Genomic DNA, 27387 nt, shown 5'->3' with positions numbered 1-27387 from the left:
ACAGACCATGAAGTAATTAGAATAGTCTGACCTGCAGTATCTTTGGTATTGGTCACGGTGCCCCTAGAAGTGAGAGTTGGGAACTACCTAAAGTCTTATTTTGTGTACATGGCGAAGCTCTACATCTGTTGGACAGAAGTGTGAGCTGAGTCACCATGATAGACTGTTACAGCCTCTCAAACGGTTCCCAGACTTGAGTCATTCAAGTTCAGCCCAGGGCTGGGCCTTGAGGGAGGCAAGGAAGACCCTTAGAGTGCAATATCGGAGAAGGCACAGCCTCCTAGATGACGAAAATGCAGGATCGGCCCCGCAGGACCTGAGAGCCATCCCCTCCTTTAATTCTGTGCAGGGGCCCCTTTCTTGCCTCACCCTGGCCCCAGCCAACAGAGGCCCTTGCCTGAAAGGGAGGCCAAGCCCTCCAGAGGAAGGATCATGCTACACAGCAAATGTTTAGACTGTAAATCTTCCTCCAAAAGGCCCTGTGGCCATTTACCAGAGTGTCTGTGTATTGAGGAAAGGTGAATAATCAGACTTTTCCAAGATCACAGGACGCTGCTGGCTCTAAACTGAAACCAATTTCTGCAGCCAAGACACCACTGTGCCCCACTTGCTAGGCAGAACGGGGGCTTATGAAGGGAGGTAAGTTTTTTTTTTAATATTTTTGTATTTATTTATTTATTTATTTATTGGCTGTGTTGGGTCTTTGTTGCTGTGTGCGGGCTTTCTCTAGTTGCGGCGAGCAGGGGCTACTCTTCGTTGTGGTGCACGGGCTTCTCATTGCGGTGGCTTCTCTTGTTGCGGAGCACGGGCTCTAGGCACGCAGGCTTCAGTAGTTGTGGCACGTGGGCTCAGTAGTTGTGGCTCGCGGGCTCCAGAGCGCAGGCTCAGTAGTTGTGGCTCACGGGCTTAGTTGCTCCGCGGCATGTGGGATCCTCCCGGACCAGAGCTCGAACCCATGTCCCCTACATTGGCGGGCGGATTCTTAACCACTGCGCCACCCGGGAAGCCCCAGGTGAGTAAGTTTTGATAGAAATCCATTTCAGAGTGGACTCAGTGGGTCCTGAACCCACCCTTTGGTGATTCCCCCAGTTTGGAAGGCGCACTGGAAACATACCCTGAGGCAGGGTGGGCTCTGGGTGAGGGTGATTCACAGGTTCCTTACAGGGAATGGGCTCCTTGTTTCTCCGCTGCGGCATCTGCAGTGCAGTTTCTGCACAGCAGCTTCTTCCTGGGTTCCACGTGTTTACGGGGGATCTCACGGGAGGGTGGTCGCAGCAGGTCCAGGAAGGACCCAGAGGAATCTTGCAGGAGCCCGGGCCCGGCCCCGCCCCCAGGCTGCACGGAGCGCCCTGCGAGGACCAAGGCTGCAATCACCATGGCTGCCGGCTCCATGTGTCTTCGCATCAGTAGCACCTAACTCAGGCCAAGGATGGGAGTATCTGGTAGGTGGAGCTTTGGGCCCTTGCCTTTTCCTTTCCTTAGCTGCAAAGGAGGCTGGAAAGGAGATCTCTGGCGTGCAAAGAGGTGACCCATTCCCCAAACACAGGAAAGGGTTTAGATGCTGGGCAGCTAGAATGAATGTCAAGTTGAACTATGCTGTTTCATAATATTGCTGCGAAAAACAGTGAGATAATGTGTGTAAGAGCTTAGGAAGTGCCTGGCACGTAGGAAGTGAGCTGAATAAAGCTTATGTTTCATGAGGAGGAAGAGGAGAAGAAGGAAAAGTTTCTACTTGAGGAAGACTGAACTCTACAAATCTGACTTATGTCTGGACACACCCAGAGGCATCCCAGGGGCAGGCTGTCAAATCAGGTCTCCTGATGGAATAGCAGAATAGGAGAAACACGGGCCACAGAAGGGCAGGCTCAACCATACCATGGGAAGGCGATACCTCAAAATCCCAGACTGTGAACAACTGGCTAAGACAAACCAGCAGTTTCTTTACCAAAGAAATTACCAGAGAGAGAGAGAAAGGGAGAGAGAGAGGGAGAGAGAGAGGGAGAGAGAGGGAGAGAGAGGGAGAGAGAGAGAGATGGAAGGGGTCCTTTAAATTAAAGGGATGCAAGGTATTTCAACTAATTACAATGTATAAACCTTACGTAAATCCTAGTCAAACTAAAAAATATCAGTGAATTAATTAGGGAAATTTGAATACTGAGTTTTTTTTTATGATATCAAGAAATAATATTTGAGGTGTGGCAATGGCATTGTGGTTACATTTTTTAAAGTATCCTAATATTTCAGAAAGGCATATTAAAATAGTTATCAATGAAATGATATGACATCTGATATTTTGCTTGAAAAAAAACCCAGTGTGGGTTTAGGATGGGGAGGTGCAGATGAAACAAGATCAGCCGTGAGTTGGTAATTGCTGAAGCTGGCTCTGTGTCCAAGGGGCCTGTTATCCTATCCTATTCTCTCCACATTTGTACGTGTTTGAAATTTTACATAATAAAAATTTAGAAAAAGAAGAAAAAGGAAAAAGCAAAACCCCTGACGTAGAAAACAAGTTTAATAAATGCTTCTAAGAGGAACGCAAGCGCTCAGAGAAGGTGCAATTACACATCTGGCAGGTTCACTTTCCAGGCTCACAGGAGCTCTGGGAGATGGTAATACTGCCTGATGGACTTTATACCGTGTAAGAGCTTCTCCATAAATAATCCCACTTCATACTTGCAGCACACCTGAGGGTCCTGCAGGGCAGGAATTTCATTTTTATTTTTCAGTTGTGAACACTTGGGCCTAAAGCAGTTGCACGACTTGTCTAGGGTAACATAACAAGCTGGTCTCAGCTCAGCGACTTGAATTCGCACTTTAATGCTCCTTTCATGGTTCCACGTATTTATTTCTACCCAAAGCGACCACGCTCAGCTGTCACTTGCGCTCCTGTGGCAGGAAGCCAGGCCAAAAGGCCCTGGTTTTGCTCATGCAGGTGTGGAGTGTCACATCCTCTTGGGTAAAGATGGGCAGTGTCCCCACTACTAAGCCTCAGGTCTGTGGGATGGCAGGGGGGCTGCTTATCTGGGGTGGGGTGGTAGGCTGTATGTGTACCCAGGGTTGGGTGCAGTTATGTGAAACAGACCTGACGTTCGCGCAGCCCAGTTTTCCTTCCACCAACAAGCTCAAGCGCCGTCACACCATTTGGTCCTATTCTCTCCTGCTTTCCCTTCCATCTTTACTCCCTGGACTCCACAGTCTGCATAATTGGGAGAGTGGTCCTCCAAGGCCATCTGTCAGCCACGTAGACAGAATCAGACTTGTGGCAGCTGCAAGAAAGGAGCAGAACGGGGCTCAGGACAATCCTGGGTCTTCCAGCTATCAGTGCTGAAGTCTCTAGTTGGGGCTGTTTCCTAGGGACAGAGAGGGGACAGGCATCTCATCCTAACCAGGCCTGTGGGAACATATTAGGGGCCCCGGGAGCATCTCTCTCCAGAAGCTTCACCAGCCCTTAATTGCAGACGTTGGTTTGCGAGGTTTCCAGCTCCAATGAGAGCCCTTGCTGGATGAGATCCACCCTGGGACATCAGAGTCATTCTGCGACAGCGAAGGTCTCCTCATCCTCACCCAGTCAAGCGATGCCTCCTCCACGGCCCAGCTCCAAACGCACCTTCTCCAAAACCCCTTCTCTGACCACTCCAGCCTTTACTGATTTCCTTTCTTCTTCCTCACTTTCCATATGTTGATTTTTTTTTTAAGTTTTTAATTGTGGTAAAATACGCATAGCATAAAATGTACCATCTTAACCACTTTTAAGCATATGGTTCAGTGGTGTTAAGTATATTCACAATGCTATGCAACCATCACCACCATCAGTCTCCAGAGCTCTTTTCATCTTGCAAAACTGAAACTCTGTCCCCATTAAACAATAATGCCCATTTCCTCTCTCTCCAGGCCCTGTCAACCACATTCTACTTTCTAGCTCTACGAATGTGACTATTCTAGGTACCTCGTATTAGTGGAATCAGTATTTGTCTTCTTGTGCTCTGAGAGAACTCGGTACGTGGGAAACACGAGGTAAATGTTAGCTATTATCTTTTGTTAAGTATGTCCAAGTATTACAAGGTTGGTGGCCAAAATGCAATGCCAGCTCTCTCAGTGGCAATTGTTATTCAATAAGGTAGGTAATCTAAAGGGGTGGGAAAGGAATTCTTCCCCCCAGGAGCTCAAATAAAGGTATTTCCATTTTGAATGAAAAAAAGTAGTAGCTCATGGATATTTCATAGTTTTAAAAATTTGGACCTTAGGTATAAGGGTCTGTTCACCAGTGGTTTTTTTGTTTGTTTCTTTAAAATTAATTAATTAATTAATTTAATTTTGGGCTGCGTTGGGTCTTCCTTGCTGCGCGTGGGCTTTCTCTAGTTGCGGCGAGTGGGGGCTACTCTTTGTTGCGGTGCACGGGCTTCCCATTGCGCTGGCTTCTCTTGTTGTGGAGCATGGGCTCCAGGCATGTGGGCTTCAGTAGTTGTGGCATGTGGGCTCAGTAGTTGTGGCTTGTGGGCTCTAGAGCGCAGGCTCAGTAGTTGTGGCGCTCAGACTTAGCTGCTCCACAGCATGTGGGATCTTCCCAGACCAGGGCTTAAACCAGTGTCCCCAGCATTGGCAGGCAGATTCTTAACCACTGCGCCACCAGGGAAGCCCTGTTCACCAGTGTTTTTGATTGTCTTAGTCTTTTCAGGACAGAAGCTATTCAAATGTACCTTTGATCCCTACTATGTATCACAGTGCATAGTCTCTACAATAAAACAGAGGAAGGAAAGAAGGGAAGGAGGGAGGGAGGGAGGGAGGGAAGGGGGGTGAATATATTAAATAACCAGCTCTATTTACATCAGGTGTTGAATATTCATTAGATACAGCAATTTTTTTTTTTTTTTTTTTTTTTTTTTTTTTTTTGGTTCCTACACATCAGAGGCTGATTCAAACCGGAACAATTGTCATATTATTCTGCAAACAATAGATTCTCCACTGATGGGATCCGAGCAAAACGAATGAAAGTGAACCTGCACAAAACAAAGCTGTGCAGTGTTAGCGTTCCTGAGGAAACGACAAAGCCAAACAGAAGCTCTGCCCCTTTTCCCCGTGCCTCTCAGCTTGTCCTTGGAGGTTCACTCTCACAGCCTTCCTCGTTTACTCCCATCATTTGTTAGGAGGCTAAACGCCCTGTTTCTGCTGGTTCACCATTCTTCCTTGCGGTGACCCAACTCTCACCTGCTTGGTTTTCCGCATTTACTGTGATCATAGCCACACTTTTCAAGAGCACACAGCACAGCCAATGGGTGTGCCAGGACTGCAGCCCAGGGCCAGAGACACGAACCACAGTCAGAGAGTCAGAAAGCTGTCCCCTATACCCATGTCTCCCACTGCCCCTTACTATGAGCCAGAGCTTCTGCAAAGCTCCGTTTTCCCCATCCCTACACCAGGACATGGTGCCCACAAATGTACAGCATCTGGTCAAATGAGATGGGCTGTATACGAATATTCCCCAAACCCATAAACCTATACACGTGCAAGTGAGCACGCACACACGCACTATTGTTACTCCTAAGTGTATTTGTACAGTAATTTAAACTTGGGTTAGGTCCTGAGTACCAGAAAACAGAACCAAGAATATGGTTACTGGGGATGTGAAAATATGTAAGAGGGGGAAAAGACAAATGTGAACGTGCTTTGCCAGGCTGGCATTCAGTCGCCCCTGTGGAAATAGCGCCTCAATTCTTCTTTGGGGAACATCCCTCCCTCAGGTCCCGACCCTGGGATTGAAAGGGGCGGGTCCCCCAATGGAAAAAGAATATCCAACTTTGGAAGAATTTTCTTTTTGTTCTGAAACATCAGTTCTCTACATCTGGAGTCTAGATGTTCCTTGAGTTACCTAAACTGATGTCTGCTGGTAGCTACCAGAATTCCAGGCATAACATCAAAACAAAATAATCCATCCTCTGGTGAGCCTTACAAATACAAACTGCTTCAGTGATGGAAATGTTACATAGTTAGCATTTAAAAATAAAAAATTTTTTTAATGAAAAGAAGAGTGTACATATGACTGTGTACATGTTTCTTTCTTTGGGAAACTACTTCTGTGGGTTTACTTGGCTACATCAGCTGTTCTTCATTCCAGTTTGCATGGAGGTGAAAGAAATCTGAGTGGAAGGCCCTACCTGACCAGCGATGCAGCCTTATAAATGTTCCAGAAATGATGGTGACAGCTCGACTGTACAAATCTGCCTTTTAGATGATTCCTTTTCAAGCAGCAAGAAACGGAGGCCATCTGACTGGTGTATATCCAGGCTAAAGGGAGCCGTGGAGGTCCCGGATGGGCACACACCAATTAAGATGGGCACTCACTGAAATTGCTTTCTCAGAATGGAGAATGATCGATCAGGAGACAAACTGTACACATATTAGTCTGAAAGAGTTTACAGGTAACTCTGGCCCAAAGCCATTGCCACTTCATTTCATGGGCTGAAACACCTCAAGTGGTGAAGTGAGGGGGGAAGAGCCACTTAATGCTTTGCACAGCGAGATCCAACAGCTGGGTCTTGCGTTGGTTTACATTTATGGGATGGTGACAAGAGGGGAAAATTGGTCTTCGTGTGCACGGCTGAAGATGGGCCTTTAGAAACTGCCGAGGAGTTTCAACAATAACAACAACAGCAAAAAAGATCGAGATGCTCAGGGCTCGCCCAAGATCAATCATCCCGAATGTCTGGAGGTTGGAGCCCAGGCATCAAGCACTTTTAACCAGTTGATACTACTCTGCAGTCACAGCTGACAACACTGGGTAAATAGTTCCAATCGGTAGCAAAGCCTCCTCCTTTGGGGAAGGCTTCCAGGGACCAAGCCTCCTTCAGGAGGGCTGATCCCCGCAGCCCGGGGGAATTTCAGCTCGCAGGTCCCATCCCAGGGGCAGAGCTCGGGCAACGGCGCCCACCTGGAGCAGGATTGGTTTAGTAACACGCTCTCACGCACATCTCCTCGCAAACACCCCACGTAAGTCCAACACCGAGGCTGGAACACAGGGACCCGCAGAAGACCGGACCACTACCCTCCCCCCCTAGACAGGCGGACGCCGCTCGCGGGGACCGGGGCTGAGAGCGGAAGGCGCATGCGCGGGCCGAGGCTGACTGGGTAGAGCGCATGCGCGGCCGGGGGGGCGGTGCTTCCGGCTGGCGGAGGTGGGAACTGCGGCGTTGGGGGCGGATCCTGGGTCGCGACCCCGACCCCTGCCCCGTTCGGCGACTTCGACCCCGACCCCCACCCGGGCAGTGACCCCCACCCGGTCATACCCGTATGGCCCGGCACGTGTTCCTGACGGGACCCCCAGGTAACCCCGCCCGGGTCTGCGCCTCCGGGAGGCCGAGGGGTGGGCGTGAGCGGCGCCCGGGCTGGGGGCGGTCCGGTGCTTTGGGCAAGGGGCTCCGGCCGGTGGCCTCTAAAATTGCCCGTGTAAGTTCCAGGCTTGGTGGTCTGAAGCCTGCGTGTCCTTTCCCGGGAAACGTGACTGTGAGTCCATCAAATAAGTGAAATGAGGCCAACTACAGGAGAACAGGAACCAGCTTGTGATGGGGGTCGCACCTGGGCTTCGGTCTTAAATAGCAGGGGCGGCGGCAGCAGTAATAACTCCCGCAGTTGTGAAGTTGTGACGGACACGAAAGATATTTCAGGATCTCTGCCGCCACCGCGGTGGAATCGAAGGTGTCTGGTTTCTGTCGATAGTTACACGTGCTCCTGCCCTGCTCTCATCATGAAAGGAAGAGCGGGATTTTAGTTGCAGGGTAGTGAAACTAAACATGCAACCGTGTTCCCCATCCACGTTCACCGACCCACTGAATTCCCTCCATGAGTGAGGCCGCAGGTTAAGAGCCTTGGTACCTACAGGACACCGCCCACCCAGAGCCTGCGTCTGCGTCTGTCTCTTCTAATGCAGATCCCTCAACCCTCGGGCTGTGAAGGTCTCACCTGTGAAAGGAGATAGTGTGCGTTCAAATGAGAGTCTGGGGGAGGAAATAGGTGCCGTTTAAGCCAAGATGCTGCACGTGGATAACTCGTTATTGAAAGAAGAGGCAGGAAGGTTGTAGCAGCATCAGATACATTAAGGGGGGGAAAGAAAAAAAAAAAGATGGGCCTAAGCAGAAAGTGATTTCTTCAGCTTCTTTGGAGTTTTCAAGTTAGCTGTGGGTTCAGATATCAACCATTGTTACCCTGGGCCTGAAATTCTCTTTCACTTTATTCTAATGATTATCTTTTTTAGCCTTAAGGAGCAAAGGCTATCTTAATATTGCAGATTCTGGAATTTTATTTTTACCAGGCAATGGGGGAGTGCTGAGGAGGAAGGTGTGAGAAATTTCTGATACCCAGAGGTAAAGGACCATCTTCTGAAAGTTGATTTGTCAGTCCTTTATTTGAAACTTGGAATGCAGTTTTCTCAGCAGGCTGGCCCCAAGACATCTATGTGTTTCATAACAGAGGTGGCTTGTTATTGTGATTGTACCTGGCTGCGTCCCGGAGGTGGGTGGGGACAGAGGCGCGCCTGGCCAATACTGGTTCTTCTTTCTGTTTGCTTCTTTATAAAAGTTTTATGTACATACACATAATTGGAAGACTCAATCCTACAGTATAGCTCTCTTAAGCCTGTCCTCAAACCCACTCACCTTCTCTTCCTCCTAATCTTCCTAACGCAGTTATCCTGTAATTTTAATTAGTTCAGTGGTCAGTGTTTACAGTATTATTAGCAAAAGCTAATCACAGAAGAGCCTTGGAGTAATCTATCATTTCTTTTCCCTTTATGAACAATTTTTTTTTTTTCCTCTTTGGAGTTGTTGTCTAATGTTGTTTTCTCATTGACTTAGTTTCTTTCTCTCACCAACCCAATCCCAAACTCTGCCGGCTGTCTAAATCTCTACGTGTTCACAAATGTAAAATTGATAGCTAGTGGGAAGCAGCCGCATAGCACAGGGACATCAGCTCGGTGCTTTGTGACCATCTAGAGGGGTGGGATAGGGAGGGTGGGAGGGAGGCTCAAGAGGGAGGGGATATGGGGATATATGTATGCATAAGGCTCGTTCATTTTGTTGTACAACAGAAAATAACACAGCATTGTGAAGCAATTATACTCCCATAAAGTTGTATAAAAAATAAATATAAATAAATAAATCTCTACACGTTCAGACCATCAGATAAGGTATCTTCTCAAAGAGGTCCCTTTTTGTTGTCTACACTGTCAGGGCCTCACCCATGTGTCTTTGGCACTTAACATTTTTTCCAGCTTCCAGATATAGAGCCTCTGACCCATCCTGGAGGGCTTTCTCTGGTCCCTGGAGCCCACTCTGCCTGCACAGGGCAGGCCTGAAGGGCCAGGGAATTCCTTCCCCCGGGAGCAGCCTTGACCCATGATAGATGGAAGTGAGCGGGTAAACTCCTTACTTCCTCACCCCTCAGACAGGAGAACTCTGAGCCTTGGGTCTAAAACTGTCTCCTAGGATTTCCCAGTGGGATTAAGCTACCCACAATGGCAACTTATTTGATAATGCGATTATCTTCCTACCAGCATGTCGTCTTGGGGTGTTGCTTCCCAAATTAAACTGCCTGCACCTGAGTCTTTATTTCAGGGTCAGCTTTATGGGAGAACCAGAACCAAAATAATTCTGGAGCTTTCTGACCTGTTCTTGTCTGTGCATGGTGTGGACCTTTCATTTTGGGGTCTCCTTTACACAGGTCACTTCTTAGCCAGTGTAGACAACACTAGGGTAGTAGCTTAATTAACAGAGGTGAAAAATTCACCAGAAGATTTCTAGAGCTGAAGAGGAAGAAAGGGACTTGAGCCCAATGCCTCCTCTTGCTTTATAATGTTCTCCCTAACAGATCGGACCCACAGTGTCCCCTTTTGTTAAAGCTGTTCCATTTTGTCTTTTGCATAATGTAAATAGCTTTGTTTTTTCTTAAATTAAGGGTAATAACCACTCACTATAAGACCAAAAAAAAAAAAATGAAATCAAGAAAATTTTAAAGAGTGAAAATCACATGGGTTTCCAACATACAGAAATAAATGCTATAAACCTTTCTGTGTTCTTCTCGACATTTTCTTCTATAAACATATGCATACTTCACTTTTTTTTTAAATTGAGGTGTAGTTGATTTACAATATTATATAAGTTTCAGGTGTACAACATAGTTATTCACAGTTTTTAAAGATTATACTCCATTTATAGTTATTATAAAATATTGGCTATATTCTCTGTGCTGTACAATGTATCCTTGCAGGTTATTTATTTTATACACAGTAGTTTTTGCCTGTTAATCCCCTGTCTTGCCCCTCCTACCTTCCCTCTCCCCACTGGTAACCACTAGTTTGTTCTTTATATCTTTCTTTTTTGTTATATTCACTAGTTTGTTTTATTTTTTAGATTCCATATATAAGTGATAACATACAGTATTTGTCTTTCTCTGTCTGACTTATTTCAGTAAGCGTAATACCCTCCAGGTCCATCCATGTTGCTGCAGATGGCAAAATTTCATTCTTTTTTATGACTAATATTCCATTGTATATATGTACCACATCTTCTTTATCCATTCATCTGTTGATGGAAACTTAGGTTGCTTCCATATCTTGGCTATTGTAAATAATTCTGCTATGAACATTGGGGTACATTTATCTTTTCAAATTAGTGTTTTTGTTTTCTTTGGGTATATACCCAGGAGTGGAATTGCTGGATCATATGGTAGTTCTGTTTTTAGTTTTTTGAGGAACCTCCATACTGTTTTCCACAGTGGTTACACCAATTTACGTTCACATCAATAGTGTACAAGGGTTCCCTTTTCTCTACATCCCCACCAACATTTTTTATTTGTGGCCTTTAAAAAATATAACGGCCTTTAAAAAATACTACTATGTTTCATCTGCTATTTCTTAACCATCTTTTTCTCCATATATTATTTTAATACACTGTGGTCTGTTTTCCATGCTAACCAGTAAACTGTTTCCATAGGTAAAGAGTATTCTCTTTAATAATGGCTGCATGAGATTCCTGTATGTTTGTGTCATTACACACATGATACCATAATTTAACAGTCAGCATTACAGATCAACATTAAATTGTTTCTGTGTTTTGCACAATTACGAAGAACGCTGAAGTGAACGTCCGGTTTCTTGTATCTCTGTACTGTTGTCAGATTCATTGCTGAGGATGGATTCCTAGCTGTGGCATTGCTGTGTACTGTGGTAGAAATGGCCCTTCAGGAAAGTCCCAGCTTACACATCCACCAAGGCCACTTGCCAGCGTTAAGCAGATTCTTCAGCGACTCCTAAAGCGGCAGTTACGGAAGGGCAGAGCTGGGGTCACGACCCTTTGTAGTTCTCTCCTAGTCACGTGAGCGTGGGCTGCCGCTCACGTTCCAGAAGACCAGATGCCATCGTTTGCTAGTGTGAAGTTTGGAGGAGAGATGCTTTAAATGACAGATCGTATTTTATTTCAAGGAAGGTTAAAAGGCTCCTTGGGGATCCCTGATGACTCTGGGCAGCCACAGAAATAATATGATTTGCAACCCTGTTGTATTTCAGAATAGCTCTGTTACAGACCTTCTTATCCCCCTTTTTTGGTAATCATGATGCCATTGACTTTAATCTGTATGGGAGCAAGTCTCATACAAACAAAGTCATGGTGGCAGATGAAGGCCCCTGTTAAAATGTATGGTCCTTCCTAGGTGTGTAACCGTGGACAAGTTACCTAACCTCTCTGTGCCTCAGTTTCTTCATCTGTAAAATAGGGACAAGGATGGTGACTGCTTCAGAGGGTGGTTGTGAGAATTTAACCAACAAAATGCTTGCGAGGCACGTGAGACCAGGGCCTGGCTCCACAGTGTCAGTGATTAGTATCATTATGTTGCTTGTAAACACCCAAGAGTTCATCAGAGTAGCCCAGGGGTCGGGCCGGAAGGAAAGGAAGGGGTCCTGGGAGGGGAGGTTGGGCGGGTGGAAGCGCACAGGCTATAATCTGGGAAGGGGCTGTGGGCAAGCCGAAGGAATGCTTAGGAACACTCCAAGGGGTGATGGAAGGGGTGGCCAACCTGATGGGATTGCTCTTGTGGAAAAAGTTGAAAAACTGCCATTTCTAGTGGTGTTTGTGGTATTTAAGAGTCCCGTTTTTGGGACACATACAATGTAAGTTCATGGAGGAATGAAGTGATGTTCCCACTGTTAAACGTAGGTCCAGAGTGTCTTAAAATCCTAACTTAAAGCGTGCAGCCTTTGACCGAAGCTTGACCAGCTTTTCTTTCTAGGGGATAACGTTTGCTCCCCCAAGGAGAGTAAACCTAGGAGGAAGTAGAAGCTTGTCTCCTAGGATGTAAATTGCACTTGAGATTGTTATCAGAAAACCACTCAACTGGTTCTGGGATTGTGTATGTGACAAAACCAATACTGTTTCAGAATTTTAAAATAAACTTCAAGATACCATTCATATTTCTATTATGCTTGTTTCTACTTGAAATTAAAGAGTGTTAACAGCTGGAGCAGTCAAAATTAAGTGAAGGTAACATTCATAAAATCCATTTGCAGCCTATTTCCTCCTGGTGATTCCTGTGCTCTAACAAAGCAGTGGTTCCTAATGGTTTTTTTTTTTTTTTTTAAGGGGTTGGGAAAACAACGTTGATCCAGAAAGCCAGTGAAGTTTTAAAGTCCTCTGGCGTGCCTGTCGACGGGTTTTATACCGAAGAAGTCAGACAGGGAGGAAGAAGAATAGGGTTCGATGTTGTCACGTTGTCCGGCGCCCGCGGACCTTTATCCAGGATTGGGTACTGCAGCTTCATTTCCGCGGTGTTTTATTCTCCCTGGGCCCAGGGCTGAGCCAGGTGATCTCTTCTATCTTGAAGAATCCTGAGCCTTTAGGGATTTCTTGGAAAAAGAAAACAGAGGTTGAAATCATCACATGAAAAACAAAGTTGAAAATAATCGTATTCCACTTAGAACGTTCCCCACTGAGTAGTAAGCTCTTCTCACTTGGTACTTCGCAGCCCCGTTTCTCATGTCACTCTTCTAAGATAGGTGACGCGCCAGCTCCCTGAAGGCAACTGCCGGGCCATGGGTGGTGGTGTGCCCACCGGTGTTAGCCCTGCTCTCAGGAGAGGATGTGGAATCAGATCAGCTTTGCTCACTGCCACTTTCTGTGTGGGTGATTTTTAAGGATGGTTTAGCACACGCAGAAGGCCAGAGGCTCAGTGGGGCAGCTAAAAACCAGAAATCAGTAGAGGTGTCTTTCAACAAAGGATGTACTATCTTTTCTTTCAGGTCAGAGCTTCCGCCTGGAAAGCGTGAGTGCTGCGTTGGGCAGTATGTGGTGGATCTGACTTCCTTCGAGCGGCTGACGCTTCCGGTCTTGAGGAATGTGAGTGTGTGTTTCTGGTTTTTGAGCCCGTCTGTTCTCCGTGCTTTGTGGGAATTGCTGGCCCTGGGAACAGAGTGGCTTTCGCTCTTATAGAGAGGCCAGTTTTGCATTTACAGCTTAAAAGTCTTCAATTGATGGAGCCTTAGTAAGGATATGCCACATAATTTACTGTCACTCTGAACTACATGTAAACTCCTTGTTACAGAAATTCAGCATATGTAAGTATTTTACATTGGGAGGGCTCTGATGCCTAGCTACCATGGTCCCCAAAGATAAGTCTTTCCTCTGCTTTCCCCTTGTTTATATCTTAACCCTGTTTTCACAGCACAGCAAATAAACATTTAGGAAGGTAAAATGTCATATGAACATAGTGGTAAGCACCTAACACATTATATCACTGTATTACCTGTTATTTTTTTAAACAGCTTTATTGAGATATAATTCACATACCATACAATTCACCCATTTAAAATATACAGTTCATTTTTTTCTCATGTATTCATAGGATTGTGCAACCAGTTAACACAGCCTAATTTTAGAACATTTTTGTCATCCTGAAAAGAAACCCCATACCCATTAAGCAGTCTCCATTGCTGTGTATCCCCAGCCCCTGGCAAGCACTACCCTGCTTTTTTGTCTGTAGATTTGACTATTCTGGATGTTTCCTAGAAAGGGAATGATACAATATGTGGTCTTTTTGTGACTAGCTTATTTCACTTGGCATGATATTTACAGGGTTTATCCACATCACAGTGCATATCAGTGCTTCGTTCCTTTTTATGGCTGTGTAATATTCCATTATATGGATATACCATATTTTATTTATCTATTCTTCAGCTGATGACCATTTGGATAAGTTTCTACTTTTTGGCTATTATGAATAATCTGCCCTGAACAATTGTGTACAAGTTTTTGGGTAGACATCTGTTTTTAGGTCTCTTGAGTATATACCTACGAGTGGAAATGCTGGGTCATGAGGTAGTTCTATATATAACTTTTTGAGAAATTACTAGGGTGTTTCCAAACTAGCTGTGCCATTTTACATTCCCACCAGCAATGGATGACAGTTTCAGTTTCTCCACGTCCTTGCTAATTGTTACTGTCTTTGTAACTGTATCCCTTCTAGTAGGTGTGAAGCAGTATCACATTGTGTTTTCATTTGCATTTCCCTATTGACCTATTGATGTTGAGCATCTTTTCATGTACTTATTGGCCATTTGTATATGATATGCAGGTATACAGTTGGCTCTCCGTATCCATGGGTTCCATGGATATGGAGGACCATTGTGCCATTTTATCCGAGGGACTTGAGCATCCGCGGAATTGGTGTGTGTGGGAGGACCCTGGAACCAGTGCCCTGTGGATACCCAGGGACGACTGTATTCATCAACTCTGTAGTTGTCTTTACTTTCTTGATGTGATGACACAAATGTTTTTATTTATTTTTTTATTTTTTATTTTTTTGGCTGTACGGTGCGGCATGCAAAACTTCCCCAACCAGGGATTGAACCCGTGCCCCCTGCAGTAGAAGTACAGAGTCTTAACCACTGGACCACCAGGAAAGGCCACAAATGTTCTTATTTTTGAAAAGTCCAGTTTATCTATTTTTCTTATGTTGTTTGTGCTTTTGGTGCTTTACCAAAGAAGGCTTTACTAACACAGTTTCAGGAAGATTAACTCTCATGTGTTCTTCCAAGAGTTTTATAGTTTTACTCATGCATTTAGGCCTGTGGTCTGTTTTGAATTGATTCTTGTATATGATGTAAGGTGTGGATCGAAAGTCATTCTTTTTTTTTTCTTTTTAAAATTTATTTATTTATTTATTTATTTTTGGCTGTGTTGGGTCTTCATTTCTTGCGAGGGCTTTCTCCACTTGCGGCAAGCAGGGGCCACTCTTCATCACGGTGCACGGACCTCTCACTGTCGCGGCCTCTCTTGTTGCGGAGCACAGGCTCCAGACGCGCAGGCTCAGTAGTTGTGGCTCATGGGCCCAGTTGCTCCGCGGCATGTGGGATCTTCCCAGACCAGGGCTCGAACCCGTGTCCCCTGCATTGGCAGGCAGATTCTCAACCACTGCACCACCAGGGAAGCCCTGAAAGTCATTCTTTTGCATATAAATATCCAGTTGTTTCAGAACCATTTGTTGACAAGACTATTCTTTTTCCATTTAATTGTCTTGGCACTCTTAGAGATCAATTGACCATGAGTATAAGGATTGATTTTAGATTTTCAATTCTATTCTGTTTATCCTCATGTCAGTTCTACCTATTCTTATATCAGAAGCACACTGTTTGATTACTGAAGCTAGAATTTTGATAGAGATTGTATTGAATCTATAAATCAATTTGGGGAGTATTGCTATCTTAACAATATTAAATCTTTAGATCCATGAACATGACATGTCTTTTTATTTACTTAGAGTGTCTTTAATTTCATTCAGTCTTGTTGTTTTGTAGTTTCCAGCATATAAGTCTTATGCTTCTTTTTAAAAAATTTATACCTTACTATTTTATACTTTTTGATGCTATTGTAAATGGAATTATTTTCCTAATTTTATTTTTGGAATGTTCATTACTAATATTTAGAAATACTGTTGATTTTTGTGTGTAGATCTTGTATCCTGCAACCTTGTCAAACTAATAGTTCTTTAATGAATTCCTTAGAATTTTCTATTTACAAAATGATATCATCTGCAAATGGGGATAATTTTACTTTTTCCTGTCCACTTTGGATGCCTTTTATTTTGTTTTCTTTCCTGATTGCCTCAGCCAGAAGCTCAGTTCAGTGATGAATAGAAGTGTCGAAAGTGGACCTCCTGGTCTTGTTCCTGATCTCAGGAAGAAAGCATTCAGGCCCCCACCATCAAGTATGATGTTAGGTGTAGCTTGTTTGTGGACGGCTAACACCAGGTTGAGGAAGTTCCTTTCTGTTTCTAGTTTGTGGTTTAACATTTGTTTTTTAAAGTGAAGAAGTGTTGGGTTTTGTCAGATCCTTTTTCTGCATTTATAGTGGTGATTATGTGATTTTTATCCTATGTTATATTAATATAGTATATTACATTCATATTTGGATGCTAAACCAACTTTGTTTTCTTGAAATAAATCCCTCTTGGTCATGGCATATGTATATTTCTTTTATATGTTGCCGGATTCTGTTTGCTAGTATTTTGTTGAGGATTTCTGCATCTACATTCATAAGGGATGTGAACCGTAGCTCTCTTTTCTTGTAGTATCTTTGTCTAATTTTGATATCAGGGTAATTGTGGTCTTGTAGAATGAGTTAGGCAGTATTCCTTCCTCTTCTAGTTTTTGGAAGAGTTTGTAAAAGATTGGTATTAATTTTTCTTGGAATGTTTGATAGAATTCACCAGTGAAACCATGTGGGCCTGGGTTTTTCTTCATGGGAAGCTTTTTAATTATGAATTCAATTTCTTTACTTGTTATAGGTCTGCTGATTTTTTATTTCATGTTGAATCAGTTGTGGTAATGTGTGTCTTTTAGGAATTTATTGGTCCATGTCATTAGATAGTAAGTTATCTAATTCGTTGGCATACGGTTGTTCATATATTCCCCTGTAATCCTTTTTATTTTGTAAGGTCTGTGGTATTTTCCCTTCTTTCATGCATTTTGATTATTTAAGTCCTCTCTTTTTGGACTTCAGTAATAGTTAAAGGTTTGTCAATTTATTTTATTTTAATTTTTTTTTGTTTAGGGACTAATGTAAAGCCAGTGCCTTTTACATTTTATTTTTTTATTTATTTATTTTTTTTTTCACACACACACACTGTATTTTATTTTTACAAGAGATAAATAGACTGACACCAAGCATTGTACATGGATGACCACAACAAAAGCAACAATGATTGCAATTACCAAACACGAAACACACTCATACTATGTCATAATATTGACATTCAGTCCAGTAATCCTCCACTGTAACAGCTCCTTTACTTTGCAGTGAAAATTGATTTGTATATTCTTTGCCTCTGAGTCCTTGTTGGATTTTTTTTTTTTTAATTCAGACAGAAAGTCACAAAAAGTATACTCATCCTCATCAGTTCACTCAGTCCCATGTAATTAAATTTTTTTTTCATCTTGATCTTTTGTTAGCACTTTTATGAGTTCATCAGTTTTTCATTAGAGTTCTGAAAATGCTTATTCATTCAGTTCAGCAGTACAGTCAGTTACCAGAAACCTGTACTTGTCAGAGTCTTTTCCATGAATTTCTTAAAGATGAAACCCTTTTATAGGAACATATTTGCAAAAGCATCAGAGTACACCCAGAACTGTCTGTAAATGACAAAAGACTTAAAAATGACCACAGTTAAAAATTTGATGAAAGTTCATAATAATGCAGTTGACAAGAAAATTAGTTATTTCTGAGATATACATTTTAAGGTAATAACTAGGATTATGACTTATAACATTATACCAGAACATATAAGATTTTTAGAAATTTCATGTAATGTCTGAAACATTTATATTAACATATTTCCATACAAATAACCCAATGAAAGTTTAGTATTAGTTGTTTTGTTTGTTTGTTTTTTTATACTGCAGGTTCTTATTAGGCATCAGTTTTATACACATCAGTGTATACATGTCAATCCCAATCGCCCAATTCAGCACACCACCATCCCCACCTCACCGCAGTTTTCCCCCCTTGGTGTCCATATGTCCATTCTCTACATCTGTGTCTCAACTTCTGCCCTGCAAACTGGCTCATCTGTACCATTTTTCTAGGTTCCACATACATGCGTTAATATACGATATTTGTTTTTCTCTTTCTGACTTACTTCACTCTGTATGACAGTCTCTAGATCCATCCACGTCTCAACAAATGACTCAATTTCGTTCCGTTTTATGGCTGAGTAATATTCCATTGTATATATGTACCACATCTTCTTTATCCATTCGTCTGTCGATGGGCATTTAGGTTGCTTCCATGACCTGGCTATTGTAAATAGTGCTGCAATGAACATTCGGGTGCATGTGTCTTTTTGAATTACGGTTTTCTCTGGGTATATGCCCAGTAGTGGGATTGCTGGGTCATATGGTAATTCTATTTTTAGTTTTTTAAGGAACCTCCATATTGTTCTCCATAGTGGCTGTATCAATTTACATTCCCACCAACAGTGCAAGAGGGTTCCCTTTTCTCCACACCCTCGCCAGCATTTGTTGTTTGTAGATTTTCTGAACATTCCCATTCTAACTGGTGTGAGGTGATACCTCATTGTAGTTTTGACTTGCATTTCTCTAATGATTAGTGATGTTGAGCATCTTTTCATGTGCTTCGTGGCCGTCTGTATGTCTTCTTTGGAGAAATGTCTATTTAGGTCTTCTGCCCATTTTTGGATTGGGGTGTTTGTTTCTTTAATATTGAGCTGAATGAGCTGTTTATATATTTTGGAGATTAATCCTTTGTCTGTTGATTCGTTTGCAAATATTTTCTCCCATTCTGAGGGTTGTCTTTTCGTCTTGTTTATGGTTTCCTTTGCTGTGCAAAAGCTTTGAAGTTTCATTAGGTCCCATTTGTTTATTTTTGTTTTTATTTCCATTACTCTAGGAGGTGGATCAAAAAATATCTTGCTGTGATTTATGTCAAAGAGTGTTCTTCCTATGTTTTCCTCTAAGAGTTTTATAGTGTCCAGTCTTACATTTAGGTCTCGAATCCATTTTGAGTTTATTTTTGTGTATGGTGTTAGGGAGTATTCTAATTTCATTCTTTTACATGTAGCTGTCCAGTTTTCCCAGCACCACTTATTGAAGAGACTGTCTTTTCTCCATTGTATATCTTTGCCTCCTTTGTCACAGATTAGTTGACCATAGGTGCGTGGGTTTATCTCTGGGCTTTCTATCTTGTTCCATTGATCTATGTTTCTGTTTTTGTGCCAGTACCATATTGTCTTGATTACTGTAGCTTTGTAGTATAGTCTGAAGTCAGGGAGTTTGATTCCTCCAGCTCCGTTTTTTTCCCTCAAGACTGCTTTGGCTATTCGGGGTCTTTTGTGTCTCCATACAAATTTTAAGATGATTTGTTCTAGTTCCGTAAAAAATGCCATTGGTAATTTGATAGGGATTGCATTGAATCTGTAGATTGCTTTGGGTAGTATACTCATTTTCACAATGTTGATTCTTCCAATCCGAGAACATGGTATATCTCTCCATCTGTTGGTATCATCTTTAATTTCTTTCATCAGTGTCGTATAGTTTTCTGCATACAGGTCTTTTGTCTCCCTAGGTAGGTTTATTCCTAGGTATTTTATTCTTTTTGTTGCAATGGTAAATGGGAGTGTTTCCATAATTTCTCTTTCAGATTTTTCATCATTAGTGTATAGGAATGCAAGAGATTTCTGTGCATTAATTTTGTATCCTGCAACTTTACCGTATTCATTAATTAGCTCTAGCAGTTTTCTGGTGGCGGTTTTAGGATTCTCTATGTATAATATCATGTCATCCGCAAACAGTGACAGTTTTATTCTTCTTTTCCAATTTGTATTCCTTTTATTTCTTTTTCTTCTCTGATTGCCGTGGCTAAGACTTCCAGAACTATGTTGAATAATAGTGGTGAGAGTGGACATCCTTGTCTCGTTCCTGATCTTAGAGGAAATGCTTTCAGTTTTTCACCATTGAGAATGATGTTTGCTGTGGGTTTGTCATATATGGCCTTTATTATGTTGAGGTAGGTTCCCTCTATGCCCACTTTCTGGAGAGTTTTTATCATAAATGGGTGTTGAATTTTGTCAAAAGCTTTTTCTGCATCTATTGAGATGATCATATGGTTTTTCTTCTTCAGTTTGTTAATATGGTGTATCACATTGATTGATTTGCGTATATTGAAGGATCCTTGCATCCCTGGGATAAATCCCACTTGATCATGGTGTATGATCCTTTTAATGTGTTGTTGGATTCTGTTTGCTAGTTTTTTATTGAGGATTTTTGCATCTATATTCATCAGTGATATCGGTCTGTAATTTTCTTTCTTTGTAGTGTCTTTGTCTGGTTTTGGTATCAGGGTGATGGTGGCCTCATAGAATGAGTTTGGGAGTGTTCCTTCCTCTGCAATTTTTTGGAAGAGTTTGAGAAGGATAGGTGTTAGCTCTTTTCTAAATGTTTGATAGAATTCACCTGTGAAGCCATCTGGTCCTGGACTTTTGTTTGTTGGAAGATTTTTAATCACAGTTTCAATTTCATTGCTTGTGATTGGTCTGTTCATATTTTCTGTTTCTTCCTGGTTCAGTCTTGGAAGGTTATACCTTTCTAAGAATTTGTCCATTTCTTCCAGGTTGTCCATTTTATTGGCATAACGTTGCTTGTAGTAGTCTCTTAGGAGGCTTTGTATTTCTGCGGTGTCTGTTGTAACCTCTCCTTTTTCATTTCTGATTTTATTGATTTGAGTCCTCTCCCTCTTTTTCTTGATGAGTCTGGCTAATGGCTTATCAATTTTGTTTATCTTCTCAAAGAACCAACTTTTAGTTTTATTGATCTTTGCTATTGTTTTCTTTGTTTCTATTTCATTTATTTCTGCTCTGATCTTTATGATTTCTTTCCTTCTGCTAACTTTGGGTTTTGTTTGTTCTTCTTTCTCTAGTTTCTTTAGGTGTAAGGTTAGATTGTTTACTTGAGATTTTTCTTGTTTCTTGAGGTAGGCTTGTATAGCTATAAACTTCCCTCTTAGAACTGCTTTTGCTGCATCCCATAGGTTTTGGGTTGTCGTGTTTTCATTGTCATTTGTCTCTAGGTATTTTTTGATTTCTTCTTTGATCTCTTCAGTGATCTCTTGGTTATTTAGTAACATACTGTTTAGCCTCCATGTGTTTGTCTTTTTTACGTTTTTTTCCCTGTAATTCATTTCTAATCTCATACCATTGTGGTCAGAAAAGATGCTTCATATGATTTCAATTTTCTTAAATTTACTGAGGCTTGATTTGTGACCCAAGATGTGATCTATCCTGGAGAATGTTCCGTGCGCACTTGAGAAGAACATGTAATCTGCTGTTTTTGGATGGAATGTCCTATAAATATCAATTAAATCTATCTGGTCTATTGTGTCATTTAAAACTTCTGTTTCCTTTTTTATTTTCATTTTGGATGATCTGTCCATTGGTGTAAGTGAGGTGTTAAAGTCCCCCACTATTATTGTGTTACTGTCAATTTCCTCTTTTATGGCTGTTAGCAGTTGCCTTATGTATTGAGGTGCTCCTATGTTGGGTGCATATATATTTATAATTGTTATATCTGCTTCTTGGATTGATCCCTTGATCATTATGTAGTGTCCTTCTTTGTCTCTTGTAACATTCTTTACTTTAAAGTCTATTTTATCTGATATGAGTATAGCTACTCCAGCTTTCTTTTGATTTCCATTTGCATGGAATATCTTTTTCCATCCCCTCACTTTCAGTCTGTATGTGTCCCTAGGTCTGAAGTGGGTCTCTTGTAGACAGCATATATATGGGTCTTGTTTTTGTATCCATTCAGCAAGCCTGTGTCTTTTGGTTGGAGCATTTAATCCATTCACGTTTAAGGTAATTATCGATATGTATGTTTCTATGATCATTTTCTTAATTGTTTTGGGTTTGTTTTTGTAGGTCCTTTTCTTCTCTTGTGTTTCCCACTTAGAGAAGTTCCTTTAGCATTTGTTGTAGAGCTGGTTTGGTGGTGCTGAATTTTCTTAGCTTTTGCTTGTCTGTAAAGCTTTTGATTTCTCCATCAAATCTAAATGAGATCCTTGCCGGGTAAAGTAATCTTGGTTGTAGGTTCTTCCCTTTCATCACTTTAAGTATATCATGCCACTCCCTTCTGGCTTGTAGAGTTTCTGCTGAGAAATCAGCTGTTAACCTTATGGGAGTTCCCTTGTATGTTATTTGTCGTTTTTCCCTTGCTGCTTTCAATAATTTTTCTTTTTCTTTAATTTTTGCCATTTTGATTACTATGTGTCTCGGTGTGTTTCTCCTTGGGTTTATCCTGTATGGGACTCTCTGTACTTCCTGGACTTGGGTGGCTATTTCCTTTCCCATGTTAGGGAAGTTTTCGACTATAATCTCTTCAAATATTTTCTCTGGCCCTTTCTCTCTCTCTTCTCCTTCTGGGACCCCTATAATGCGAATGTTGTTGCGTTTAATGTTGTCCCAGAGGTCTCTTAGGCTGTCTTCATTTCTTTTCATTCTTTTTTCTTTAGTCTGTTCCGCAGCAGTGAATTCCACCATTCTGTCTTCCAGGTCACTTATCCGTTCTTCTGCCTCAGTTATTCTGCTATTGATTCCTTCTAGTGTAGTTTTCATTTCAGTTATTGTATTGGTCATCTCTGTTTGTTTGTTCTTTAATTCTTCTAAGTCTTTGTTAAACATTTCTTGCATCTTCTCGATCTTTGCCTCCATTCTTATTCCGAGGTCCTGGATCATCTTCACTATCATTATTCTGAATTCTTTTTCTGGAAGGTTGCCTATCTCCACTTCATTTAGTTGTTTTTCTGGGGTTTTTTCTTGTTCCTTCATCTGATATATAGCCCTCTGCCTTTTCATCTTGTCTCTCTTTCTGTAACTGTGGTTTTTGGTCCACAGGCTGCAGGATTGTAGTTCTTCTTGCTTCTGCTGTCTGTCCTCTGGTGGTTGAGGCTATCTAAGAGGCTTGATGGGAGGCTCTGGTGGTGGGTAGAGCTGACTGTTGCTGTGTCAGACAGAGCTCCATAACACTTTAATCCACTTGACTGTTGATGGGTGGGGCTGGGTTCCCTCCCTGTTGGTTGTTTTGCCTGAGGCAACTCAACACTGGAGCCTACCTGGGCTCTTTGATGGGGTTAATGGCCGACTCTAGGAGGGCTCATGCCAAGGAGCACTTCCCAGAACCTCCGCTGCCAGTGTCCTTGTCCCCACGGTGAAACAGAGCCACCTCCCGCCTCTGCAGGAGACCCCCCAGCACCAGCAGGTAGGTCTGGTTCAGTCTCCCCCAGGGTCACTGCTCCTTCCCCTGGGTCTCGATGCGCACACTACTTTGTGTGTGCCCTCCAAGAGTGGGGTCTCTGTTTCCCCCAGTCCTGTCAAAGTCCTGCAATCAATTCCCACTAGGCTTCAAAGACTGATTCTCTAGGAATTCCTCCTCCTGTTGCCGGACCCCCAGGTTGGGAAGCCTGACGTGGGGCTCAGAAGCTTCACTCCAGTGGGTGGACTTCTGTGGTATAAGTGTTCGCCAGTCTGTGAGTCACCCACCCAGCAGTTATGGGATTTGATTTTTCTCTGATTGCGCCCCTCCTACCGTCTCACTGTGGCTTCTCCTCTGTCCTTGGACGTGGGATATCCTCCTTGGTGAGTTCCAGTGTCTTCCTGTCGATGATTATCCAGCAGCCAGTTGTGATTCTGGTGCTCTCGCAAGAGGGAGTGAGAGCACGTCCTTCTACTCCACCATCTTGGTTAATCCTCAGGTTTGTCAATTTAGTTGCTCTTTTCAAAGAACCAACTTTTGGTTTTGTTGATTATATATTACTTGTTTTTTGCATTCATTCATCAAATATTTATCAAATCCCAGATATACAGTCAGGAACAAAACCTGTTTTCTACTCTCTCAAAGCTCTCATTCTAGTGGGAAATGTAGACATTAAACAAATAAACATATAATTGTCATAAATGCTGCCAAGAAGAAAAGCAGGATGCTGTGAGAGAAGAAAGAGGAGCTGACTTTAGATCTGGTGACCAGGAAAGAGCTCTGAGGAGGTGACATTTGGATGAAATGAAAAAATGGGAGGGCACCATCACTTCCGGGAGGGAGTATTGGGGTGTTGTATGGGGGGGTCTGGGGAGAACGTCATGGATGACAGAAGCAGAGACACCGAGGCTGGGGGACCTGGGCAGGAGCAGGTGGAGGAGGAGGTGTGGTGGGTGAGCTGGGTAGAGTCACATGATCCGGGGTTTTTGTGGAGCATATTAAGGAATGTGGGTTTTATATCATCTATGATAGACTTACACCACTGATTTATAATACTGTTGTGAAAACTGAAGAGTATGGACCTGTCTCAAGAGGCAATTTTTTTTTTTTTTTCTAATTTTATAGCTACTTTTATTATTTATTTATTTATTATTTATTTTTGCCTGTGTTGGGTCTTCGGTTCGTGCGAGGGCTTTCTCTAGTTGCGGCAAGCGGGGGCCACTCTTCATCGCGGTGCGCGGACCGCTCTTCATCGCGGTGTGCGGACTGCTCTTAATCGCGGTGCGCGGGCCTTTCGCTATCGCGGCCCCTCCCGTTGTGGGGCACAGGCTCCAGACGCGCAGGCTCAGTAGTTGTGGCTCACGGGCCCAGCTGCTCCGCGGCATGCAGGATCCTCCCAGACCAGGGCTCGAACCCGTGTCCCCCGCATTAACAGGCAGATTCTCAACCACTGCGCCACCAGGGAAGCCCTGGACAATTCTTTATCAACTTTGGTACCAGCCATCAAGTCCAAGGTCCTCCCTGTGGCCCGGAAGGCCAGCGCTGTCCGGGCCGCCTGCCCTCCATCCTCCTCCCTGTCCTCCCGCCTGCCGGCTCAGCCTGCCGCCCTCGTGCCCGGCCCACCAGCCTTCCGCCCTTGGCACTGCTGTTTCTGTGGTTGGCCGGCTAGCTTGGCCTCTCTGCTCATTCAGGGCTCAGCTAAAAGGGGCGGTGAGGGCTTTGGCAGGTGCCCAGGGCTGCTGGAACGGTCAGGTGTGCCTGCTGAGGGCAGCGTCTGACTCCCAGGGCCGGCGGGGTGTTGCACTGTGCTGGTGGCGGCTGGTGCTCCTCCGAGCCCACCTGCTCCTTGGCTTCGCCCCCCCGCCTGCTCCCCTCACCTTTCTTCCTGATTTCTTCCTCTTGGAACTTTCTCTCGTTCCCTGCACTGGGGACTCTTGTGCCTGTTGTCTTGCGTGGAAACAGTCAGGAAACATGACATTTTTCTCTCTAGTTCTTTTCCCATCAAATACCTACCTCTCTACTTAAATGTTCAAGAAGCAAGTGAAATACTTCCAATGAAATTCCAGATGATGACTCTGGCTTTGGGTACTGGATCCATATAAAGAATTGATTTTCACTTACCTTGCTTAGAGCAGACAATCCTAGGAGAGCAGTGTGCACATACGGCCTTGATGTCTGTCTGCAGGATTATATAAGAAATCGTGTACTGACCGGAATAAGAACTTGAATCTCTTTTTTTTTTTAATTAAAAAAGAAAGAAAAGCAGACTCTTCCAATATTTTATACTTTGATTACCAAACCCAGACTTTCACATTCTAGGTAGGAAAATTTCCCAGGCTGCAGGTTCCTATCCAGTCAAGGTCATGGGTTTCTTTTCTGAAGCAGAATTTTTTCTCCCATCTCATGTATTTTACTGGGGACAAAGAAAGGAAAAGGAATTAAGGTTTTTCCTTTATACTTAAAAAAGAAAGAAAGAAAGGAAAGAAACAAAGTTAAAGTAACTAGGCAACAAAAAAAAAGGATATCATAGAGAGACAGGTTTTATTATTGGCAATTGGAATAACCAACTAAAGTAAGCTGAAAGTTTTAGAAACCACATTTAGGCTGGTGAGAGCCTTTATTTTGTTTTTGTTTTTTATTTTTTATTGAAATATAGTTGAGTTACAATGTTGCACTTATTTCTGCTGTACAGCAAAGTGACACCATTATACACATATATACATTCTTCTTTACATTCTTTTCCATTATGTTTTATCCCAGGTTATTGAATATAGTTCCCTGTTTTGTACACTAGGACCTTGTTGTTTATCCATCCTTTATGTAATAGTTTGCATCTGCTAACCCCAAACTCCCAATCCGACCCTCCCCCACTCCCTCTCCCCCTTGGCAACCACAGGTCTGTTCTCTATGTCTGTGAGTCTGTTGCTGCTGTGTAGCTAAGTTCATCTGTGCCATATTTTAGATTCCACATATAAGTGATATCATATGATATCTGTCTTTCTGACTGACTTCACTTAGTGTGATAATCGCTAGGTCCATCCATGTTGCTGCAAGTGGCATTATTTCGTTCTTTTTTATGGCTGAGTAATATTCCATTGTGTATATGTACCACATCTTCTTTATCCATTCATCTGTCAGTGGACATTTAGGTTGTTTCCATGTCTTGGCTATTGTAAATAGTGCTGCTATGAACATAGGGGTGCATGTATCTTTTTGAATTATAGTTTTGTCCAGATATATGCCCAGGAATGGGATTGCTGGATCATACAGTAACTCTATTTTTAGTTTTTTGAGGAACCTCCATACTGTTTTCCATAGTGGCTGCGGCTGCACCAACTTACATTCCCATCAACAGTGTTTCAGCATTCTCTTTTCTCCACACCCTCTCCAGCATTTATTATTTGCAGATTTTTTTTTTTTTTTTTATACCTTGGTATTTTCCCATATTTTGTTTTTAATTATTTATTTATTTATTTTTGGCTGTGTTGGGTCTTCGTTTCTGTGCGAGGGCTTTCTCTAGTTGCGGCAAGCAGGGACCATTCTTCATCGCGGTGCGCGGGCCTCTCACTCTCGCAGCCTCTCTTGTTGCGGAGAACAAGCTCCAGATGCGCAGGCTCAGTAATTGTGGCGCACGGGCCTAGTTGCTCCGCGGCATGTGGGATCCTCCCGGACCAGGGCTCGAACCCGTGTCCCCTGCATTGGCAGGCAGACTCTCAACCACTGCGCCACCACAGAAGCCCTGCAGATTTTTTAATGATGGCCATTCTGACCAGTATGAGGTAGTACCTCACTGTAGTTTTGATTTGTATTTCTCTAATAGTTAGTGATGTTGAGCATCTTTTCCTGTGCCTATTGGCCATCTGTATGCCTTTGGAGAAATGTCTACTTAGGTCTCCTGCCCATTTTTCGATTGGGTTGTTTGTTTTTTTGTCGTTGAGTTGTATGAGCTGTTTGTATATTTTGGAAATTAAGCCCTTGTCAGTCACATTGTTTGCAAATATTTTCTCCCATTCTGTAGGTTGTTTCTATGTTTTGTTTATGGTTTCTTTTCCTGTGCAAAAGCTTGTAAGTTTGATTAGGTCCCATTTGTTTATTTT

At 42.9% G+C, this 27387-nt stretch overlaps 1 protein-coding gene across 3 annotated transcripts in view; it reads left to right on the top strand.

Annotated features, from left to right (window-relative positions):
- The first annotated feature begins 205 nt into the window (after positions 1-205).
- NTPCR (nucleoside-triphosphatase, cancer-related) overlaps positions 206-27387 on the top strand; it is a 50377-nt gene continuing 23195 nt past the window's right edge. Inside the window, exons 1-3 of one of the 3 annotated variants that reach the window (XM_082423039.1) lie at positions 206-639; positions 12621-12783; positions 13277-13373. In XM_082423039.1, coding sequence (XP_082279165.1) covers positions 630-639; positions 12621-12783; positions 13277-13373 — 270 coding nt within the window. In that variant the 5' untranslated portion in view covers positions 206-629. Of the gene's footprint in view, positions 640-7119; positions 7319-12620; positions 12784-13276; positions 13374-27387 lie in introns of those variants that run through there. The other 2 variants (XM_082423040.1, XM_082423038.1) reach the window with 2 other exon arrangements.

This window comes from Balaenoptera physalus (genome assembly GCF_965194825.1).
Source record: "Balaenoptera physalus genome assembly, chromosome: 14".
Taxonomy (NCBI): domain Eukaryota; kingdom Metazoa; phylum Chordata; class Mammalia; order Artiodactyla; family Balaenopteridae; genus Balaenoptera; species Balaenoptera physalus.
Note: the sequence above shows the minus strand (reverse complement) of the source record. Positions and strands in the feature narration are given on the sequence as shown.